The following is a 21,836-nucleotide window of genomic DNA, read 5'->3' as shown; positions in this document are numbered from 1 at the left end:
TCTAATTTGGGTGAGGGTATATTAAACCCATCAAAATACTCATTATACCACGTTCTAATAAATTTTTTATCACTGAAATGTTCCTATACGTGAATTACTACTATAGACAAGCAAATAATTAAATAAATAATTTCCCATCTTCAAACCAAATTTGGCTCCCCCCCCCCCCCCCCCCCCCCCAAATTTACAGTACTTATCTTTCTTCAATTTTTTTTACCCATTTATTGAACTTGTCTTCCTCATTTATACTTCTGTTATTAGAAAGAAGATTCATCGTATTTGTTTAGTAATTGAATCTGGCCTAAAGTTTACAGTTGGTAGAGTTCCTCTTAAGTTCAAGTAATAGTTTATTCCTGCAATTTTTTTTTTTATTCAACAATAAATTGCTCTATCCTCTATTAAGGGTTCTACAGATGAAAATAAAAGTCCATATGAGAATTAACAAACTCTGAAGTACTTGGATGTTATTATTAAGTGTAATAGTAAATGTATCAGTTATGGTTTCTTTGATCTTTTTATACATTTTGAATTAATTGGTAATAATTTGTTGAAATTATGTTTCAAATTCAAGGGGGAAAAAACTTCAGCAAAACAAAAATGGAGAATTTAGATATAAAATAATGACCAATAAAAGATAAGAGCTTGAGGAAAGAGGAGATGAAGAAAGGAAATAGAACTATTTCTTGATTTGAGTTTTATTGAGTTTTTAAAAATCTTCTATCATATGTCTTTAAGTGGTAGTGTATGAGCAATATTTAACTTCTTTTATTTTTTTATTTATTAACAACTAATTAGCAATTGAATTATTTGCTCAGAATCATATTAGGAGAGAATTTTGATCCATGAAGAAGGGGCTTAAATTGATAATTTAGATTAAGGATATTTTGGGTATTAAAATGAGTTGATTAAATACGTTTTAAAATTTTAAATATTCATTAAATGTTTATTAAATAAGTGATCATAAATATTTGACTAGGTTTAAATATTCTCACCTCCTAATTTTTTGAAAAAAAAAAAGAGAAGAAGGTTAAAATACAGATACATGTATTATGAACAATAATATTATTCCTCTATGAAGTGCTCAACGATATTTTTTGGAGGTGAATGATGTAGGATCAGAGTTCAGATCCAAACCAGAATCCTCCTCCCCCTCCTCTACGCCTTCCTCCTTTTGGCCTCGGTTGTTGTTAACACCAGCATCATTAACGCCGTCATGTTCGTCGAAATCTTCGGGTTCGAAGCGTGGCCGCCATCCTGTATCCGTCAACTTATGCCGTGCCTCGTTGTCAACCTTCTCGAAGTACTTAACCGCCACGTGTATCCTCCTCAGTATCGCATAAAACTCCTCCACCTCGTCCTCCGTCACCGTCTGCGTCTGCCCTGCTACTTCATTAACGTCTTCTCCCTTCGTTCTCTTCCCTTCCAGCTCTCCGTTATGCTCCCGTCTCCTTTTCTCTCCCTCCATTTTCCCTTCCGCCACAAAGAAAACGTCGTCGTATTATGTCTCCCTCCTCTACTTTGTAGTTATAATATATCTGTCGTAGGTGAATGGGTTTCTGACCCATGCTTAAATAAATGCGAATGCGAGAGTCTGCGTTGGATTTCATCAGCGAAATCGACGGCAGTGATGCTAGAGCATTACGTAATGCATGTAACGGTACGATGACGTATGAAACGTGGAGCAGCCACGAGATTCCAAATCGCAAGTGGTAGAATATAAATAGAAAAAGTGGACGTTTGCTTTTGGTCAAAATGGCCAACTACCACAATTTTTTTCCAGCTGATAAACTACCACAATTTTATTCCAAATGATAAATTATCCTACGAGCATCACCAAAATACTTCTCAAATAAGATTTTATTACTTATTTAAAAAGCTACATCAATATTTAAAACTCTAAAAGATACTTTAATTAAGAATATTCAAATAAGAATTAATTCTCTCTCTTTAAATTTAGAGAGTTAATTTTTCACTCTTCAATTTATATTTTATTACTTTTCATTAAAAAAAGAGAGAGAAATGCTTTAATTATTATTGACTTTTCCTTTAAAAAATAATTATTTAATTAAAATAATATTAACTTATTTCTATTTGAAGAGTTTTTTTTGATAATATCATATTTTTTCACCATTCTATTTGCCACATAGGTAAGCAAATAAGTATTTAAAAAATAAAAATTATAGAGACTTTTGGAGATGATAATAAAAATAATTATAAAATAGATATAGTTATATTATTATTTGAGAAAAGAATCCTAACTTTTTTATTTAATACTTCTACATCATATACTTTTATGATTATTTTATCTAGAAATGATAATATTTCTCGTACGGGCCATACCCACATGGCCCCGATTAAGGATGTGTTTGGGACAGCTGCGCTGCGCTCTTCACCTTATATTCTAGGGATTATTCCCCTATGATATGGCATGGGCAGCTGTCTCAAACACACGTCAATTTAGGTCGAGTATGGGTCTTCCAAAAACTTTAAAATTAAAAATAGATCTATATTGGGGATAAACACATGCCTCAAGTATGTTTTAGATTTGGGTTCAGGGATTTTATCAGACTCTTGAATCAAAGTCCAAACTCGAATTTTTTTAAATTAAAATATATTTTAATTTAATTAAAAAATTAAAAAATACTCAACATAATAATAATAATAATAATAATAATAATAATAATAATAATAATAATTATTATTATTATTATTATTATTATTATTATTATTAAAAAAAAGCCCTAGATCTAAAATTCACAGCCTCTCTCAAAACACTATCATCCCATTGCCACCCCAAGTTCCACAGAATCTTCCCCTTCCTTGCTGTCACGTCACCTCCAAGCCGATGACGATTTCCACCATTAAGCTATTCGACATTGTTTGGTGCTACTTCGTGACGGCGGTATCAATTTCTCTATTTACTCCAACAGTGCGGTTTCCACTACTCTTTGCTTGATCACTCTCTAATTTGCAAGAAGGTAGATTTTTTCAGTTTTACTTTTTTTTTTAATTTTATTTTGCCTGGAATTTCATTAATTAATGGCGGATTGCTTTATTACGCAGAATTTTGAGCTGATAATATTGATTTTGTTTTTGAATATTACTCTTTTCAGAATTTTATTTGGAAATTTTGTAGTTGGTGTGTTGCTTGAATTTATTGTTGGAATTTCATTTGAGACTGTGTAATAGGTGACAATTAATTAATAAATTTATGTTTTGTCTAGTGAATAGTGATTAAAATCTACAAGATCAATTGCAGCTACGGAGTCAATCTCGAGCCTAATCAAATTGTAACTCCTGTAGAGGCTATATATAATTGCATATTAATAATAATAAAATTTTAAATCATTTATACCCATATGCTAATTAATTAATTTTATTTTCAAGTTTATTTCTTACGCTCTCTTTTACTATATTAAAAAAAAGAAAGAAAAAAGAAATTAATTTTCGACGAGTGGATGATGGTAACTGTCATCTAAACTACCTCGTATTATTGGCTTCGCAAAGTTACAAATGTTTTAGGTGCAATCTTCACCTAAATCACTTCACTTTCATAGTGTCGGTAGTTTATGCAGTTTATAATGGGTTGCCGCATTGATAAGATATGTAAAGTCCCAAGATTCTGGTTAGTGGCCAACAAAATATATAAATATATGCACTGTCGATAAAAAAGGGGGAATATTAAGCAATAGTAATCTACAATTTGAATATCTTTTAGCGGCCACCATCTTATTCCACGGACCAGACATCGTTTATGGTTTAAACGCTTTCAACTCCTTTATTGGTACAAATTAATGATGACCTGTAATTTCAAAAGTCCTGTAACCTACAGCTCTGCGAGTCATTTTCCCCATTATGTATGGTGCATTTATAATCTCATTAATTAGATTAAAGCCATTCAAATAACATGATTAATTTATAAATAACAAAAATACATAATATAAATTAAAAAAGGATTGAGAAGTTTGAAAACTCAGTGTTGTAATATAACATTAGGTTCAATTCAAACATAGTTAGCTTAATTCAAGCACATGTTGTGTGACGTAGGTTTTATAACGTCTAAAGTCAAGTGTAGCAAGGAACAATCTTTTGAGGCTCAAGTCTTGAGTCTTCAATAGTTCAATAGGGTGTGTAAGTTAATTATTAAAAAAAAAATCTATATTAATTTTATAATATTGAATGATATTTGAGTAGACTCCTGAGAGTCCAAGAAGACCCTCTTGCTAGAATGCTCCTTATTTCCTAGGGGAAAAAATGATAGAGAAAAACAATGTGACAGAGACAATGGTTTTGCAATTCACGTGTACAAATCAAGATTCACGTTTTTCTTCTTGTCACCAACGATAGGGATAGCAATTTAATTCGGACCCGATCTAACTTAGATAATTCGGATCGGGTTTAACCCGTATCAGATTAAAACAAATATGGTATCCGAATATGATTTTATTGACTCGGATGTTTCCGGATTTGGTTCCATGTTTACATAAACATGCATATGCGGAATATAAAAAGGGGAAAAAATGTTGATGCCCTAAATCCATTTTACACTTTCACAACCGCCTCTCTTCACCTCTTTCTTTTCTCTTCATCAAATCATCCTTCTCGTCTCTCTTCAGTTCTTCTCTTCATCAAATCATCGTTTTCACTCATCCAACGCTTCGCTTTGTTGTGTTCACATTTATCATCATCACCAGCCTCCGTTTTGCCGTCGATTGTCCATCGCGATCTCGATTTTGACTACCATTCATCTACCTTTTGTGAATCGCGCTCGCAGCTGTGATGTGTTCATCATCATCATCATATTATCAGCCACCACTGTTCATATTATCATCATTTGTTCACATTTTTTTTTTTTTTATTTGTATGTGATTTGGGATGAAAACCCACAATCCGTAAACTCAGATTATTCCAGATTTAACCCATAACAGACCCGGTGTCACAAAAATCGAATTTAAATCTGAATCTGATATAAAATTTTAGCATCCGAAACTGGGGAGGTCAAACCCGGACCTAGACCCGAATTTTGCCATCCCTAACCAACGATTATGATTCACGTTGTTCTTCTTCTGGACGTCAACGACGATGAATTTAAATAATATTGTGAAAATTTTAGCTTTTTTGACTCCTATCCCGAGGATCGTAAATCACAGAACCATGGACTACGATAGTATAAAGCGAATTTAAATTTTCAATGAAAATTGAATGTTAAATTGCAATTGGTCGTATTTGCAATTAGAAATTTATTAAATATTTTTTTCTCCATAATTCTATCGTAAAACAATCCACATCTTTAATTTAAAATCGATCAAATCTAACTTACAAATAAAAGATAATAAGCATTGAAATTTTAATAAATAGAATTAAGCTATATTCGATATTGAGATGCTAATTTTAATAAAAATAATAAACATATTATTAATTTTATTATGTAAATATAAAATAAAATGATCCCAATCTCTTAATAATAACAACAAATAGTCATAAAAATTAAACCTGTCCGATGATGATACAAAAAGAACATAAGAATAGAAATAATGCAGCTTAGAAATTGAAGTCTTAAATTAAAAAATCAGTATCGTTACAACCTAATTTCTGTTTTCGAATTGCATGAATGACACACTCAAAGAAAATAAAAATAAGAACAGAAAACAAATTCGGCTGATCATTTAACCCCAAACTCGAGAAAGTATAAACTACGAGATTGGAACGAACAAAGCGGCAAACCCATCTAAACCAGTCCCGGATCGGGATCGGTATCCGGATCAGCATTTAAATCGAAACCCGTATTTACTTTGACGTCCTCGGCTGCTTTAACGGTGTCGTTGATTTCTAATTGTAAAGCCAATGACCGTCCCTCCGTTAAGTGACGGTTTCCGCCGTTACTAGACTTGAAGTAATTAACAGCCACGTGTATTCTTCTGAGGATTGCAAAGAACTCCTCGACCTCCTCCTCCGTCACGGCCGTCTCCTCTCTGCTACCGTCTCGCGGCCTCTTTTGAGACCCTCCGGCGACGTCGCTTGGCCCCGCTTTTCTCTTCTCCGGCTCCGTTCCTTGACCGTCTGACATCTGCTCACTGTTTGATATATTATCTGTTGGGGCGGAGTCGATTGGCTTTTACACTCGTGCTCTGTTTGCTTCTGTAAACATCGAAAGTCACAATCACCGCTCACAGTCTTGGCGATCTCTGATTCGCTGTACGGTGACAACGTGGTGCCCAAATCGTCTTTTCAAAGTTGGGCAAATTGATGACGTGTCCTTCACATGCTGTTGTAATTGATTAATGACTTGAAGCCGCGTGAGTTGTTAGGTATTTAACAACTGTTTACACGATGACGTCACATTAACGAGTTTGGATTTGGAGATGTATGAACGGAGCGATCGTCATGTTGGACCGCCGGCCGTAATTTCTTTTGCAAAAGTCGAAGGCGGATATTAATATAAAGAGCAACGTTTGAATGGTCAATAATCAATGTTCGTGCTGCCATATAATAGTAAAGTTATATTTTTTTAATTAAAAAAAAAGTGGTAGACGGCAAAAGTTAGAAAAAGAAAAAAAATGTGAATTTTTTAAGTTGTAACTCTTTTTTTTTTTCTTTTTCAGTTTGATATATATATATATATATAAAAGATTTTGAATTTTATTAAAAGTCGATGTAAAAATATATTCATATGGTTATCAATTATTTATGAACTTTTATCTTGAATTATGAGTCTAATTACAATAGAATTTTTATTACATTCTACCATTATTTAAAATAAATTAATTAATCTTGTAAATAAAACAATTTTTCATAATAAAAATAATTACTAGGTAATTTGTTCCTTCATTGTTTTAAAATTATTTTTATTTTGTCATGATTTGCAGAGATATTTTTGTTTAATTACATTAATATTTGTCTTTTACGTAATTGCCAGTAACAATAGAATTATGACAGCAAACTGAAAAAAGAAAGGTGTTATAAGCATATTCCCGAGGTGTGGAAAGCATTGCTCTAGTAAAAGGTTACTAGAATTAGGCCCATGCATGTTTGGGCCTTGAGAGTCTCCCAATGGACTGTTTCACCCATCAAAATCCTCTAGACTCCCATGAAAGTGCTTAACCAAAAAACGTTTGAGATATTTGTTGGACCCATCATGGAATTTGTTCGACAGTCCCAATTAAATCTTCGCTCTTTTACTGGACTCAAAACTCAAAAGATATTATCTGGTCTTATATTAGTTGTTGTTTATATATATATATATATATATATTATATTCCTATGTATGTATCTAAAATTAGCAAACATTTTTTTTCGTCAAAATTTATAAAATAAAGTACTTTTGACATTTCAACCACAGAGAAACCTTGCAAGCAATGCTATTATTGAATCCAATCATTTAATAATTTTGTGAGACAACCATCGTAACTACAACTTTAATAATAACACACAGTTCCCATTCAAATAATAATAATAATAATAAAAATGATAACGTATAAATTCTTTATCCGTTGTATCTAATAATAATTCCTATCGCTCCACACATTTGTACAAAATGTACTGTTTGAGAAGTGCAATAATATTTTGTAACGCTGTAAAAAGAAGAGGTAAAACAATTTCAAGTTTTGTAAAAATGGTAGCAAATATCCAAAGCACAGATAAGCAAATTCGGGACCATAATCTTGAGAAGGGACCAATTTCATTTGCGTGCCGAGTAGCTGTCGGCGTGACTTTTTGTGATGGAGGTAAGGTCCAGGCAATCTTTTTTATTGGTGGCGTCCACAATTAGGCCTACTGTCGTGTACGGGGATTTCTCTCTGGGCCAAACATATGTAGCCAACTTTATTTAAGGCTAGCCATTGACGTCTGAGCTGAGCTATTTTATTAGTCAGTTATTGCATTATTTCACGAATAAGATGAGAACACGAGGGATTGGGTATGCCGGAGTTTTATTTTTATTTTGTAGTTTGTGAATAGTATTATATATCCTAAATTTTTTGTTTTTAAAAATTATTGTAAATGATTTAGTATTCATTAGTTAGTCGGTAAATAATATTATTTATTTATTTATTTTTAAATCACTTAATTAATGATACATTATTTAAAAAAAAATGAGATAACTAACATTACTTTTTTTTTTATCTAACGAGAGTGTAAAAGCATTATGGATTTTCAAAAAAATAAAATAGAAGCAAATAAGTATGTGCCTTTCCTTCCTTCCATAGTTTTTATGTGTTTGATGAACCTTGTTCTGTGACTTGTGAGACTGTTGTAAGCCAATAAACACTGTGGAATTCAACCCACGCATGCCTTTATGAATTAGGATTCTCTCATGATCTGATTTTCTCTTGAGCAAAAATACACATAGGTGATTGGTAGTTAATAAATAAAAAAAATAAAGAAATCAAATTATACTCATACACTATCACTTAAATACACATGATATAAAATCATTAAAAACTCATGAGAGCTCATATCAGAGAATTTTTATCATGCCTTTATATATAACAATTAATGTTTTGTCTATATAATACAAAATTGACTCTTGATTGAATAAATGAAGCTTCTGCGTTTATAAAAAAAAAAAAAAAAAGAGAGAATCGATTCATACGATGGACATCGGATAATCCAAAGATGATTTTTGTCTCCACGTGCACTTTAAATAATCTTACTTTTTAGTTAACCTTGATTCCTGCTCGGATGTTAAGTACCTGTAATTTCTTAATACTCCATCTTTTATTTATTAAAATAATAATAGAATATATTTTCCATGCATGTGTCGTTTGTGTGTGTGTGTGTGTGTGTATATATATATATGCGAGCGCACACGCGCGGTAATCTAGCACCAAAGGCTAAGGCTAGCTATGAATTTTTACTACAAAAGAATTATTAATTACTGTTCTTTTAACTCTAAAGTTTTGCCTGAGGTAGGAAAAAAAAAAGAAAAAAATTACTATAAAGTTTGAGTTGTGGTCAACTTGTTTAATTTCAATTAATTAATTAATACTCAATACGGATCAATTATAGCTTTGTACGGTCACCGACAAATCCATAGAGTTTGCGCTTCAGATTACTGCATTGGGTGTTCAATAATTCGTAGAACTTAAGAAATTTATAAAAATAACTTTAAAAGTTTTCAATTTTTTAATTTTAGTTCCCCAAATTTTTTCTTATCATAACTAGCTAAATACTAATTTTTTGGACTAAATAGTTCTCGTCACTTTAAAAAATTTACAAACAAATGTCATTCTTGAAAATTCGCTCACACTCTCAACACTCTCAATACTCTCAACAAATCATCAAATCTCATCAAACAAATATTATATAACTGAAAATATAATCATCAATCGAGAATTGAGAAGTTTCTTGAGATTAAGGTATATTTAGATTCGAAATTGATATGGTTTTTTTTTTTTTTGTAAATGTTGTTATTTTTCATTTATAGAATGATGTAATTTGTTAAAGTACTTAGTTTGAGTAGAGAAAAAAAAAGTCATTGAAAATGTCATAAATTTGAAGTAAAAAAAAAAAACCATGATTTAGTGAGATAGGCTAATTTAGTGATATGAGACAGGCACCTGTCTCACTAAATTTCAGATATTTTTCGAAAATCATAACTTATGCTACATTTGTCTGTTTTGAGCATGTAATATATTGTTTTGAAACTTGCGACGAGATGAATTAAATCTAAAACCGTGTACTCTGTTCGATCACATGGTCGATCAAAAAAATTGTCTAACTTAAAGTGCGATAGGCACTTATTGAACTATCGTGCATAATCATAGTATGTGCAACATCCATATAAATGTGGCACATATTCATTTTATCATATTTTGTAGTGTGTAATCTTATTTCTTTTGTCTTTTTAATTATTTTCAAGCTTAATAGATTTAGTTGTACTTCAATTGTGTTACGACGGTTGGTGAGAAACGTTAGCAAATGGTTATATGGAGTACGTGAATACCAATATTACAATTTTTTTTTGTTCGGAAAGATGGCATGTTTGATCAATTTTTGGCAAAAAGGTATAAAGTTTTACATATAAATCCTAATAAATATAATATTACGATAAAAACAACTTTGAAGCCTAGTAACACAATCTATCGTGCATGTTCTCTACCTATGAACATATATAATAATGAAATGATCAAGGTTGTGTTACATATGGCCTATATGTAGTTGACCTATGATGTGGTCAACTATGGATGTATCACTATATTTGTTATCGTATCTTCTCGAATTCAGGACTAAGATATTGAGTCATTTGTAGAAACTGAAACTTCTTTAGAGCAAATGACTCTATCCCTAATATTGTAGAAGATGTGATACCATAGACAACGTCGTTGTGGCAACATTACTCTCCACTCCACCAAAATAATGAAACCATTAATGATAACGATATTACTTTAGCGGATGTTAAAGAAAATGTGTTACTACTTACGACATCGTTGGAGCAACATTACTCTCCGTTCCAAAATAATGATTTTTACAATAATGGTGACCTGTTGATGACATCAACAACACAAATGCTGATAGTGTTTGTGTGGAACTAGTTTGAGTGACACTTACTCCAATAGTCCACTTAATGATAGAGGCGTCGATCATTTTGATATTCTTATTAATAACAGAGAAAGTCGAACTATTTCTCCAATGGCCCATTCGAGGAGGAGGATAGCAATTGACCCCCTCGTAAGTCTTGCTCCAGTTTTGCCTTCAAACTTGGTTGCTCTAGACTTAGTTATAAGTTGTAATTCTAATGATATTTGTGTGGGTAAGTTGTTCTCTGAGAAGAATGAGTTAATGCTGGAGTTGCGCAGAGTTGCCTTGAGGGATAAGTTTGATTTAAAGATTGCACGGTCCACAATGACACACTTTGAGGTCTATTGTTATTTGAAATTATGTAAATGGCGTATTTGAGCAACAAGATATTCGAATGAGCAGAATTTTTCTTTGGTAGTGAAAAGAGTTGACAGTGTAGACACACTTGTTCTAATGAGGTGTTGTCTAGTGGTGCTTGTCAAGTAAAGAGTCGAGTTGTTGTTATATTATCGCAGATAAATTTATACAGGAAAAACATATATACACTTCAAATGACATCAGAGCCGATATGCAGTAAGAGTACGGTGTCCAGTTAACATACCAACAAGAATATTAGACCAAAGAAGTTGGTCTTGAAATGAGGAGGGTAATTTAGGGTAAAAAGAATTTATTCGGCTAGTTATAACATGAAAATGATTAGAGTTAAAATTGAAAAATTGAAAAGTTTTAAGATTAATTGTGTAAATTTCCCGTAGAACTTCAATGACCTTGTCATCCTTGTTGCAAAATATAAATGGATGGTCCTCATCATATGTTAAAAAATATGAAAAATTTACAAAAGTAACAACTTTTGCTATTTTCACAAATAGCCCTTCAAATTTTTTCCTATCAACATTAGCCAAACACAAGTATTTCTCCCTAAATTACCCTTGTTTACAAATCAAAAGCATATTTCCTTCTCCTCTTTTATCAAACCAAACGCAGTTTTCCACTCTTAAATCATCACCGGCGACGGTAAACGCCGACGGCGAACGGTAAAAGTGAACTCCGATTAAATACAACATAATCCATCCGGATCCAACACCAATCTGCATCACTGAGTGTGGTAAGAGTTATTTTTTCAACTTGCGAAAGGGTTTCAGTGCAATTGCATTGGTGCCACAGGCTGCCTGTCGCTGCGATCACGTACGATAGGCGCGCGTCGCATGCACACCTATCGCACCTAATCGCAGATCATGCACTGAACAACTTTCAAGCCTCCTCCTCTAAACCTATGGCAACTTCTTCACCCATGCACCACACCAACGACTTCACCCATATTTCAAATGAAGTAATGTTCATCAATTAATTAGTTATGCTCAATAATAAACCTTTAGGCAGCAGTATTATAAATATATGTATTTAGATTTCCAGTGGACACTTCTTATGCCACTGCTTGATAGCGTGTCACTGACTACACTCACTGCTCTACTGTGTGACTGCAACTTGTCATCTTTATCGGTTGCCAAATCTTTGCACGTAAACTCTCAGACCGCTATAAAGCTCATTATATCTTAGGTTCTCTGAGTTAATTGGTTCATTAGTCCATTTTACAATGCATTCTCTCATGAGCTAAAGTCTTCTGACGATTATGTAAATTTTTTGTCATACTTACAAATACATCCAAGTCTTCCAAACCATACAATGGTTGTCCTTGTACAATGACTTGGGTATATAATTAAAAGCGTACTTGTGAACTTGGGTGTACAATTAAAAGAGTACCCGTTAATTAGGTCAAAATTGTTAAGCCACAATTTTTTGACAGTGAAAGATAAAAAGTCATAAATCGGTCTTGGGAGAATATCTCGAAATAATGGTGCGGTGAAATGAATAATAATTTTTTTTGACAGTCTGACGAGTGAACACGTTGGGAGGGAATTCGGCGGTGAGAGAAAGAGAGAGAGAGAGAGAGGGGGGGGGGGGAAAGGAGAGGAAGGAGAGGGAGGAGTTATGAGAGGGGTATTTTCGGCACAAGTGGGGAGTTTTAGCTAATGTTGATAGGAAAAAGTTTGAAGGGTTATTTGTAAAAATAACAAAAGTTTTTGGGTTATTTTTGTAAATTTTCCAAAAAATATATATAAATTTATTTCAATACATTATTATTGTCATCCGTTTCGTACACGTAATCTTCAATTTACTGTTCTTATGCATAGAGTATAAGTAAGAACATTAATTTATCGAAATGCACATTGTAATTGTGCATTGATATGGACCGTGCACTAGCAACCGCACTTCTACCGACAAAAGCAAACAATTAAAACCAGAAATTGATAATTAAATTGGAGTTAATTGATTGTTAAGGGTTGTTTTTATTTTATTTATTAAATTGCCATTTGCGTGTGTGAAAATCAAACGCGAGATGCCGAAAACAGGGAGCGGGGGATCCCAAAGCAAGCATCCAAAGTTTTATTTATTTATTTTGTTGGTTTATCTTAAATGGAAGATATTGTAAGAGACAAAATACTTTCACATGTTGTTGTTGTATAAAAACGTAAGCTTAATGGGAAGAAATTGACAATCTTGTTCTTAATTTATGAACAGCTTCAGGAGACCCTATGAATGAAAAGAAATATCACCCTTTGGATTTTGGTTTTATCCAGCAAAATTTCTCAACCCGTCTGTCTGTCTCTTCCAATCTTTTTCTGTTTATTTGTTTGTTTATTTATTATTTCAAATTTTCAATTATTTAATTACGTAAAAATAATAAACATATATTTTTTTTGGGGGGGCCACCACGACGGTAGTTTGACTCGATTTTTTTAGGGTTAATTTTGTCCTGCACCCAACTGTTTCAACATTTTTCGCCACACACCCATATGTTTCAAAACTACTCACTCCACACCCAATTCCGTTAATTTGACCGTTTATTCTAACGGTCAAAGGGCAAATTTGAAAATTCATATCCTAAATATTATTTGATGATGATAAATTAAATTTATTTGATAATTTAATTGATGAAATTATTATTAATTACCTTTAAATAAAATTTTTTAATGTAAACATTAATTATTAAATTAACATTTTATCTCATTTTATTTTTCTCTAATTCAAGATAAGGGGTATTTCGGATATTTACTTAAATTTCAAATAACTCCGTTAAACATAACGGTCAAATTAACGGAATTGGGTGTGGAGTGAATATTTTCGAAACATATGGGTGTGTGGCAAAAAATATTGAAACAGTTGGGGGCAGGACAAAATTAACCCATTTTTTTATTTCGTAAAACTGCATGTCCGATGATTCTGCAGCGTTAGATAACTAACTAACTAACCAAAGGAAGAAGGATCTCCGACGAGGCACCGACTTATAAAATAAATAAATAATTAAATAAGAAGGTAGGCTAAATATGTATCATTTTGGTGTTTTAAATTAATTAAACCAAAAAAAAAATTTAATTTAATTTGAGAATATGAGTTTAAATTTAAATCTCTCATTTCTTCTTTCAATTCGATGGATACCCACTAAATTATGGGTAAAAGTTAGATTTTTCTCCCATTAATTTGTGGGCAAGACTGTTTTTTTCGACCTAATCCATAGATTATTTTGTAACTAAATTTTATTTTGAATAGATAATAGAAAGATGTCAGTTATTTTCAATGGAAAGTTAATGTTGTAAAAAGCACACTCTTTAGCCTTTTTCCCTTTTTTTGGCGAATAAAACACTCAAAAGTGAAGAATCCCTTCAAGTTTTCTACGTTCGTCGACCCACTTGAAGCAAGGCTAACAACGTGACATAAAAATGAGAGTATCTTATCACATTGGCATTATGTGAGCAACACAAATTTTTTTTAATAAAAAAATAAACTACTATGTAGAAATTAGGTGAAAATACCCTTAAAAAAAAGAATATAAAATTAATGTAATTAAAATAAATCATAACAAACCAATCAACATTTGGTTGAATGAGAGAGCACTTGTGTTCGAGCCCGTATAAAAATATTGTACAATTAGTTTCAGTTATTCTTTAATTATTATATAATTGATTAGAGATAATTTTCTTCTTTACGAAATGTGAGTGAAGTATTATAAAATGTGAGTAAAGTAAACAACTCTTAAATATTAGCGAATGTTTTAAAATATGAGTAGTATTTTAATAAATTACCCTATATAAGTCCCATAAATTTAGTCTGATTGTAAATATTAGTTATAATTTAATATAACATTGGCGGTAATTTGATATAATATTAGTTATAGTCCTATATATTAGTATTAAAAAGAAAAAAATCACAGCAAATCTTTGTGACTATCATCTAACCAATACTTCAATAACACAATACTCAACAATTCACAGACCTAGAATTCCTCTACAATCTATATTACACAAATACACACACATACACGTATATTGAAAAATGATAAATAGCCTTGGAAAAAAAATAAAAAGGATATATCTTTACGGTTTTGTTCTTTTTCTTTATTATTATTATTAAACCGTTGCCCTGATGTTCATTTGTTCGATACATATCTTCCTCAGATCTTGCACAATCTTGTTCATGGTCATAGTTGTACACAACAAGTAAATATCTCTTGTAATACAACAAAACCCAGTTATTTTATTTTATTTATTTATTTCATTTAAGTCAGTAATTATATTCTTATCAGTAATCAGACTTAACAGAATTTAGAATTCTATTTTATCATCAATCCAATCATCGTTATCTCTCCCTTCTCTCTCTTCTTTTTCTTTTTTAATTAAATCAATAAATACATCTCTTTATTTATATGACTTAAATTTCTCATATTTATCATAAAGGTGATTCGGCGGAAAAGATTTATTACCAACATTAATTTTGCCATTTGTAAACTGCTAACATTAGGAGAAAAAAAAAAAAATTACAACTCATACATCTTTTGATTTTCACCAATGATTTATATGGATAATGATGACAGCTACTAAATTACATATAATGTAACTTCTAACAACCCAAAAATAATTATCGAAAAGAAGAAAATAATAGTACGTAAAACAAGTGAAAGGTCATAGATAACTACATTTTGATTCATTGTAAGTTAAATTATATAACTCAGGAAGAACCATGGATAATTCGATATTACCATGTATAATTAGGGAGGTACATAATTTTCCCAAATAAAGATATGGATAGAAATTTGCGCCACGTAAGCTCATATTACAAATGAGGTAATATATCTTCCAGAAAAACCATAGCCGTCGGATTAGAATAACAAAGTTTTGTTTCTAAATCGTGAATTTATTGGAAAGGAAACCCCGGTAATCATGGTTGTGGACTTCGTCACATCGTGCTGGAATCAAAAATATACTTTATCCCATTTTATCATTCCCTGCACTGATACTACCCTATTACAATACTCCACTTCCACGTACTCATTAATCTAACGGCTAACAGAGCATAACGTATATACCTAAAGATATTTTAATAAATGTTACCTCAATCATAGCCAGTGATTGCAATGGGACCGTCTCAGACGGTCAGACCCACATGCCCATCATTATCACGTGCGTGCCCAAGAAAGGGGTTCATCCGCCTCACATGTATCTAAATTCTAATGAACGTCGCATTTCTCACATCACTCGGTCGCAGTTCACACTCTCTTTGTGTCAATGTGTGTATATATATATTAAATCTTTCAGCGCACACACAGTCTCAGTAGCTTCAGTAAGCAAGCGAAGCAAATGACATCCTCTTTGTGCTTCTTTTCTTTTCTTCTGGCTTTGCTATTATGTATCTTGAGTGCAAACTCTTCCTCCACTCCACCTACCAAGATAGGCAAAGGCTACCGTCTGATCTCCATTGAGGAGGTTGATGGAGGCATTCTGGGCCATCTCCAAGTCAAAGAGAAAAACAATATCTATGGCCCAGATATCCCTCTCTTGCAGCTCTATGTCAAGTAAGTGATTATTACATACTGTGCGTATAGCTCACGGTGATTTTGGAAAAAAAAAACTTGAAAAAAAAAGATCTTTTTTTTTAATGAAATTTGTTCAATGATTTTACAGGCATGAAACTGAAGATCGATTGAGAGTTCACATAACAGATGCACAGAAGCAAAGATGGGAAGTACCGTACAATCTTTTACCGAGAGAGCAGCCACCGAAGCTAAAACAAACCATTGGAAGAACGCGAAAGAACCCAATAGCAGTCTCTGAGTATTCAAGCAATGGCCTTATTTTTAGCTACTCAGCTGACCCGTTTAGCTTCGCCGTGAAAAGGAAATCAAACGGGGAGACCCTTTTCAATACGAGCTCCGATGAGTCCGACCCGTTTGGTCCAATGGTCTTTAAAGACCAGTACCTCGAGATTTCCACAAAATTACCAAAAGATGCCTCACTGTACGGTCTAGGTGAAAACACACAGCCACATGGAATCAAACTGTACCCAAACGATCCTTACACTCTGTACACGACTGATGTTTCAGCCATTAATCTTAACACTGATCTTTACGGGTCTCACCCGGTGTACATGGATCTTAGGAATGTGAATGGTGAGGGTGCAGCCCATGGAGTGCTGCTGCTTAGCAGCAATGGCATGGATGTTTTCTATACAGGAACATCTTTGACGTACAAAATTATTGGGGGTGTTTTCGACTTTTACTTCTTCGCTGGGCCTTCACCGCTTGCTGTTGTTGATCAGTATACAGCATTTATTGGGAGGCCTGCTCCTATGCCTTACTGGTCTCTAGGTATGAAGAACAGATATCATTCTCTTTTTGCTTCACTGTTTTCACTTCTACGTATTTAATTTAATTTCTTTTTTGCTATTATTAATGGTCTTCGACTTTTAGATATTCAGAAACAAAAAAGATTGGCTTTTGAGGGGAAAAACACCCACTGCTATAATAAAAGTTACTGCTTTATGTTTCGATCGGTCTTTGTTTTGTAGTCATTATATATGTTTATCTAGATTTGGCAATTAAAGGAAATTTTTAGGAGAGTGATTGGGTTTGACCGTTGAACGTTTCAAAAAGGTAATATGTTTATTCAAAGGGTAAATTTTTAATTACATACAACACACACTGTGTTTTATATATGATGATGGCACTAGTTTAATTCCAGTAATGTAATATTCCTTTTTATGTGGAATCATGATAAGCAATGAGGACCACCCGATTGTTAATGTATGTGGTAAAATGATTATTGATTGATGCTTGTGATTTTGATCATATGGTGAAGACACCTTTGTGTTTCGAGGGAAGCTGTAGGGTACCGATATAGTGATAATTTGTTCCCTTTTTAGTTTATATTGGTAGGTTGGTCCCCGATCTTTTTTACTTTGTTGTCATGTTTTAAAGATCTCGTCTACCAGTGTGATCTGCGATAATTTCAATATCAAAAGAAGGGAAATTTTATCTCTAGAGTCCATGAACAACCATATTTATTAAATTTCTCCCTTTCTTTAGGCCTTTTTCGGTACAACCTTTATGTCTACAAAAACCTTTTTTATTTCTCAAGTGATCAAAGATGACCTTCAGTGCTTTAGGTCCTCATAGAACATAACCTTTTTTTATTTCTCAAGTGATCAAAGATGACCTTCAGTGCTTTAGGTCCTCATAGAACATAACCTTTTTTTATTTCTCAAGTCATCAAAGATGACCTTCAGTGCTTTAGGTCCTCATAGAACATAACCTTTTTTTATTTCTCAAGTGATCAAAGATGACCTTCAGTGCTTTAGGTCCTCATAGAACATAACCTTTTTTATTTCTCAAGTGATCAAAAATGACCTTCAGTGCTTTAGGTCCTCATAGAAGATAAGATTTTTTGGTTTAAGTTCAATATCTCCAAGTAGAAGTTTTCAGCTTTTGGAAAGCCAAAAATTTGAAGCAACCAGTGGTCCCCAAAAATAAACAAAAAGTCATTGTAAGAGATCATCTTCCCACATGAACTGGAAATTGAATCATAATTTAAGACAGTCTTGCTGTAATTTCTTAGTTTGGGTCCTACTCCCACATGATTCTAATAATAGACAGAAAGTCACGTTGGCATTTGTTTATATGGGCTAAAACTTTGCATCGGCCAGGGCCAATTGGGTGAACGTGAGACTGTCCTTGGGTTGTGGGAACGTATGTAAACTGCAGTCTGTGTCAATGTTGTCTCCTTGCATTATGTGACTATTTTTATTTCTAATATTGTAGACAAGTAATCCAAACTGAGTCGTATACTGGCAGATAATTTGAGTATGGATTATTTTTGTATTGCTTTGAAATTTAGCAGCTCATTATTCTGTTCAACTGCTTGTTTTTTTCTTGACGTGAGCATTTTGCTTCAGAACTGTGTATGCTGGAGTGGAGATTTCAATTTGATTGATATGATAGTAAATAAGTTAGCACAGGAAATTTTGTATAAATATTTACTTAAAATTGGTTGTAGTGAGAAATGGCAAAATATTTAATATGAATTTTAATTCCTCCAAATTTGTTGTTACAGGATTCCACCAGTGCAGATGGGGTTACCATAACCTGTCTGTGGTCGAAGATGTTGTTGAGAACTACAAGAAGGCTAAAATTCCACTTGATGTGATCTGGAATGATGATGATCACATGGACGGACACAAGGATTTCACTCTCAATCCTACCAACTATCCTCGTCCGAAGCTTTTGGCATTCCTTGAAAAAATACATAAAATAGGCATGAAATACATTGTCATTATTGACCCTGGAATTGGAGTAAATTCTAGCTATGGTGTGTATCAAAGAGGTATAGCGAATGATGTTTTCATCAAGTATGAGGGTGAACCCTACTTGGCTCAAGTTTGGCCTGGGGCTGTCAATTTTCCTGACTTCCTCAATCCAAAAACCGTTTCATGGTGGGGTGATGAAATTCGCCGCTTTCATGAACTTGTCCCTGTAGATGGCTTGTGGATTGACATGAATGAAGCTTCAAATTTCTGTTCTGGACTTTGCAAAATACCTAAGGGCAAGCAATGTCCAACTGGGACTGGACCCGGTTGGGTCTGTTGCTTGGACTGCAAGAATATAACCAAAACAAGATGGGACGATCCTCCTTACAAGATAAATGCTTCAGGATTGCAGGTGCCAATAGGGTTCAAAACCATAGCCACTAGTGCATATCACTACAATGGTGTTCTGGAATATGATGCTCACAGTATTTATGGATTCTCTCAATCCATTGCAACTCACAAGGCTCTTCTAGGGCTTGAAGGCAAGAGGCCATTCATATTATCACGCTCTACTTTTGTTGGTTCTGGTCATTATGCTGCACACTGGACGGGTGATAATAAGGGAACATGGGAAGATCTAAAGTATTCTATTTCAACCATGCTGAACTTCGGCATATTTGGGGTTCCAATGGTTGGTTCCGATATATGTGGGTTCTATCCTGCCCCAACAGAAGAGCTTTGTAACCGATGGATAGAAGTAGGTGCATTCTATCCGTTCTCAAGGGATCATGCAAACTACTACTCCCCAAGACAGGAGCTTTATCAGTGGGAGTCAGTAGCAGAGTCCGCCCGAAATGCTCTGGGTATGAGGTATAAACTACTTCCTTTCCTGTACACGTTGAACTATGAAGCCCATTTAAGTGGAGCTCCAATAGCCAGGCCACTTTTCTTCTCATTCCCAAATTACGTCGAGTGTTACAATGTGAGCACCCAGTTCTTGCTGGGGAGCAGCCTGATGGTTTCTCCAGTGCTTGAGCAGGGGAAGTCACAGGTTAAAGCACTCTTTCCTCCAGGTAGTTGGTACAATGTGTTTGATATGACACAAGCCATTTCATCGAAAGATGGGAAATTTGTTACGCTTGATGCACCTTTACATGTGGTTAACGTGCACTTGTACCAGAATACCATCCTTCCAATGCAGCAAGGTGGACTAATTTCCAAGGAAGCTAGAATGACGCCTTTTAGCCTCGTAGTGACCTTCCCTGCAGGAGCAAGTGGGGTACAAGCCAAAGGAAAACTTTACCTTGACGAGGATGAGCTTCCAGAGATGAAACTTGGGAATGGGTACTCGACATATGTTGATTTTTTTGCTACCACTGGTAACGGAACTGTGAAGATTTGGTCAGAAGTTCAGGAGGGCAAGTTTGCTTTAAGTAAGGGTTGGATCATTGATAGTGTAACTGTGCTGGGATTAGGTGGAAGTGGCAAGGCATCTACACTTGAGATTAATGGAAGCCCCACAAATGCTAACTCGAAAATAGAATTCAATGCATCAGAACAAAGCACTTGAATTCGGTGGAGGATGAGCAAAAGAGTGTGATGGTAGGGATCAAGGGTCTCAGTTTTCCGGTGGGCAAAAATTTTGTCATGTCCTGGAAAATGGGGATAAGTGGTTGAGGCATCTTTTGTTTTCAGATAAATTTATTGTGATTCCTTTTTTAAGCCTTCTTTTGGTCATTATGATTTTTAATGTTTCTTATTAGGTTTGTCGATGGAGAGGAGATGAGTTCGAATGATGCTCATCCTTTCTCATGTTTAACGGCCAATTTGAGATTTAGATTCCAGTGCCTTTCAACCATATTGTAGCTTAAAATGCTGTTCTCCAGAGATTTCAAGACTTATAAAATGTAGCTTCTCAAGCTTCTCAATTTGTGGGATCTGTTTTTATGTTTCCTTTGTGTTACCGTTCGTTCATGCTATATATCTTGTTCTACTTTTTATTCTCTCTTTTTCTTTTCTCACTAATTTGATGGGTCTGCTGCTACTACTGGGTACAACATCGAGAAGCCTTTAATAAAAGAAAAGACATGAAGGGTAAATTTAGAACAATCGTGCAAAAGAGTTTAGGGTATTGTTCTCTTCATTAAGATTTTTACACACGCACATCCTCGATCATTGAAAAATACAACTCCGCTTATAAACTTTGTTTCGCAAATCTATGTCACCAATTAATGTTACTTATGCAGTTGATAATAACAGACTTTTTAAACCGTCATTAACGAGATAATTTCATAACAAAAATGTAAAAAAAAATAAAAATGACGCATTAAGTGCCATCTTTGTAAACATAAGATTAATTGAAGAAGATACGCATGGTAAATATCTACTACTAAAAGCTCCTCGCTGCCTTCTGATCTGAAGGACCTTGCATTTTGGATTTAAGCATGCAGGCCGAACTTTTGGGCTTGGTCCAAGTTTCAGGGCCCGTTTGTTGCTGAACGGCTGTTGAAATAGCAAATTGTTAAGAGTTCGATTGAGTGACAGCAGCAAAGGATGAAGTAAGTACAAATTAGTTTTTGAATAATGAATGAAGCATAAACAAGTCAGTCAAGCAGTGTACCGACGCGAATTCAATTTTGCTCCAAAACTCTGTTAGCAAACCTTATCATCGTATGACGTACTGC

The 21,836-nt window shown here is 33.7% G+C and overlaps 3 protein-coding genes across 3 annotated transcripts; 1 reads left to right on the top strand and 2 right to left on the bottom strand.

Moving 5' to 3' along the window:
* Positions 1–961: 961 nt before the first annotated feature.
* LOC18044403 (protein NIM1-INTERACTING 2) lies at positions 962–1,606 on the bottom strand. Its single transcript, XM_006437607.2, has one exon. The coding sequence runs from the start codon at positions 1,463–1,465 to the stop codon at positions 1,082–1,084; it is 384 nt and encodes a 127-aa protein (XP_006437670.1). The 5' UTR covers positions 1,466–1,606; the 3' UTR covers positions 962–1,081.
* A 4,122-nt stretch (positions 1,607–5,728) lies between these two features.
* Positions 5,729–6,067, bottom strand: LOC18043712 (protein NIM1-INTERACTING 2). Its single transcript, XM_006437606.2, has one exon. It carries the CDS (start codon positions 6,065–6,067, stop codon positions 5,729–5,731), a length of 339 nt encoding a protein of 112 aa, XP_006437669.1.
* Positions 6,068–16,090: 10,023 nt separating this feature from the next.
* On the top strand, positions 16,091–21,155 carry LOC18043711 (alpha-xylosidase 1). The gene is given in 4 exon segments (XM_024185519.1): positions 16,091–16,426; positions 16,536–17,218; positions 18,960–20,717; positions 20,720–21,155. Coding segments are annotated over 4 exon segments (2,766 nt in total). The 5' UTR covers positions 16,091–16,211; the 3' UTR covers positions 20,830–21,155.
* Positions 21,156–21,836: the final 681 nt, after the last annotated feature.

This window comes from Citrus clementina, unplaced genomic scaffold, assembly GCF_000493195.1.
Source record: "Citrus clementina cultivar Clemenules unplaced genomic scaffold, Citrus_clementina_v1.0 scaffold_4, whole genome shotgun sequence".
Taxonomy (NCBI): domain Eukaryota; kingdom Viridiplantae; phylum Streptophyta; class Magnoliopsida; order Sapindales; family Rutaceae; genus Citrus; species Citrus x clementina.
The sequence above is the reverse complement of the archived record's forward strand: the minus strand, read 5'-3'. Positions and strand labels throughout refer to the sequence as shown.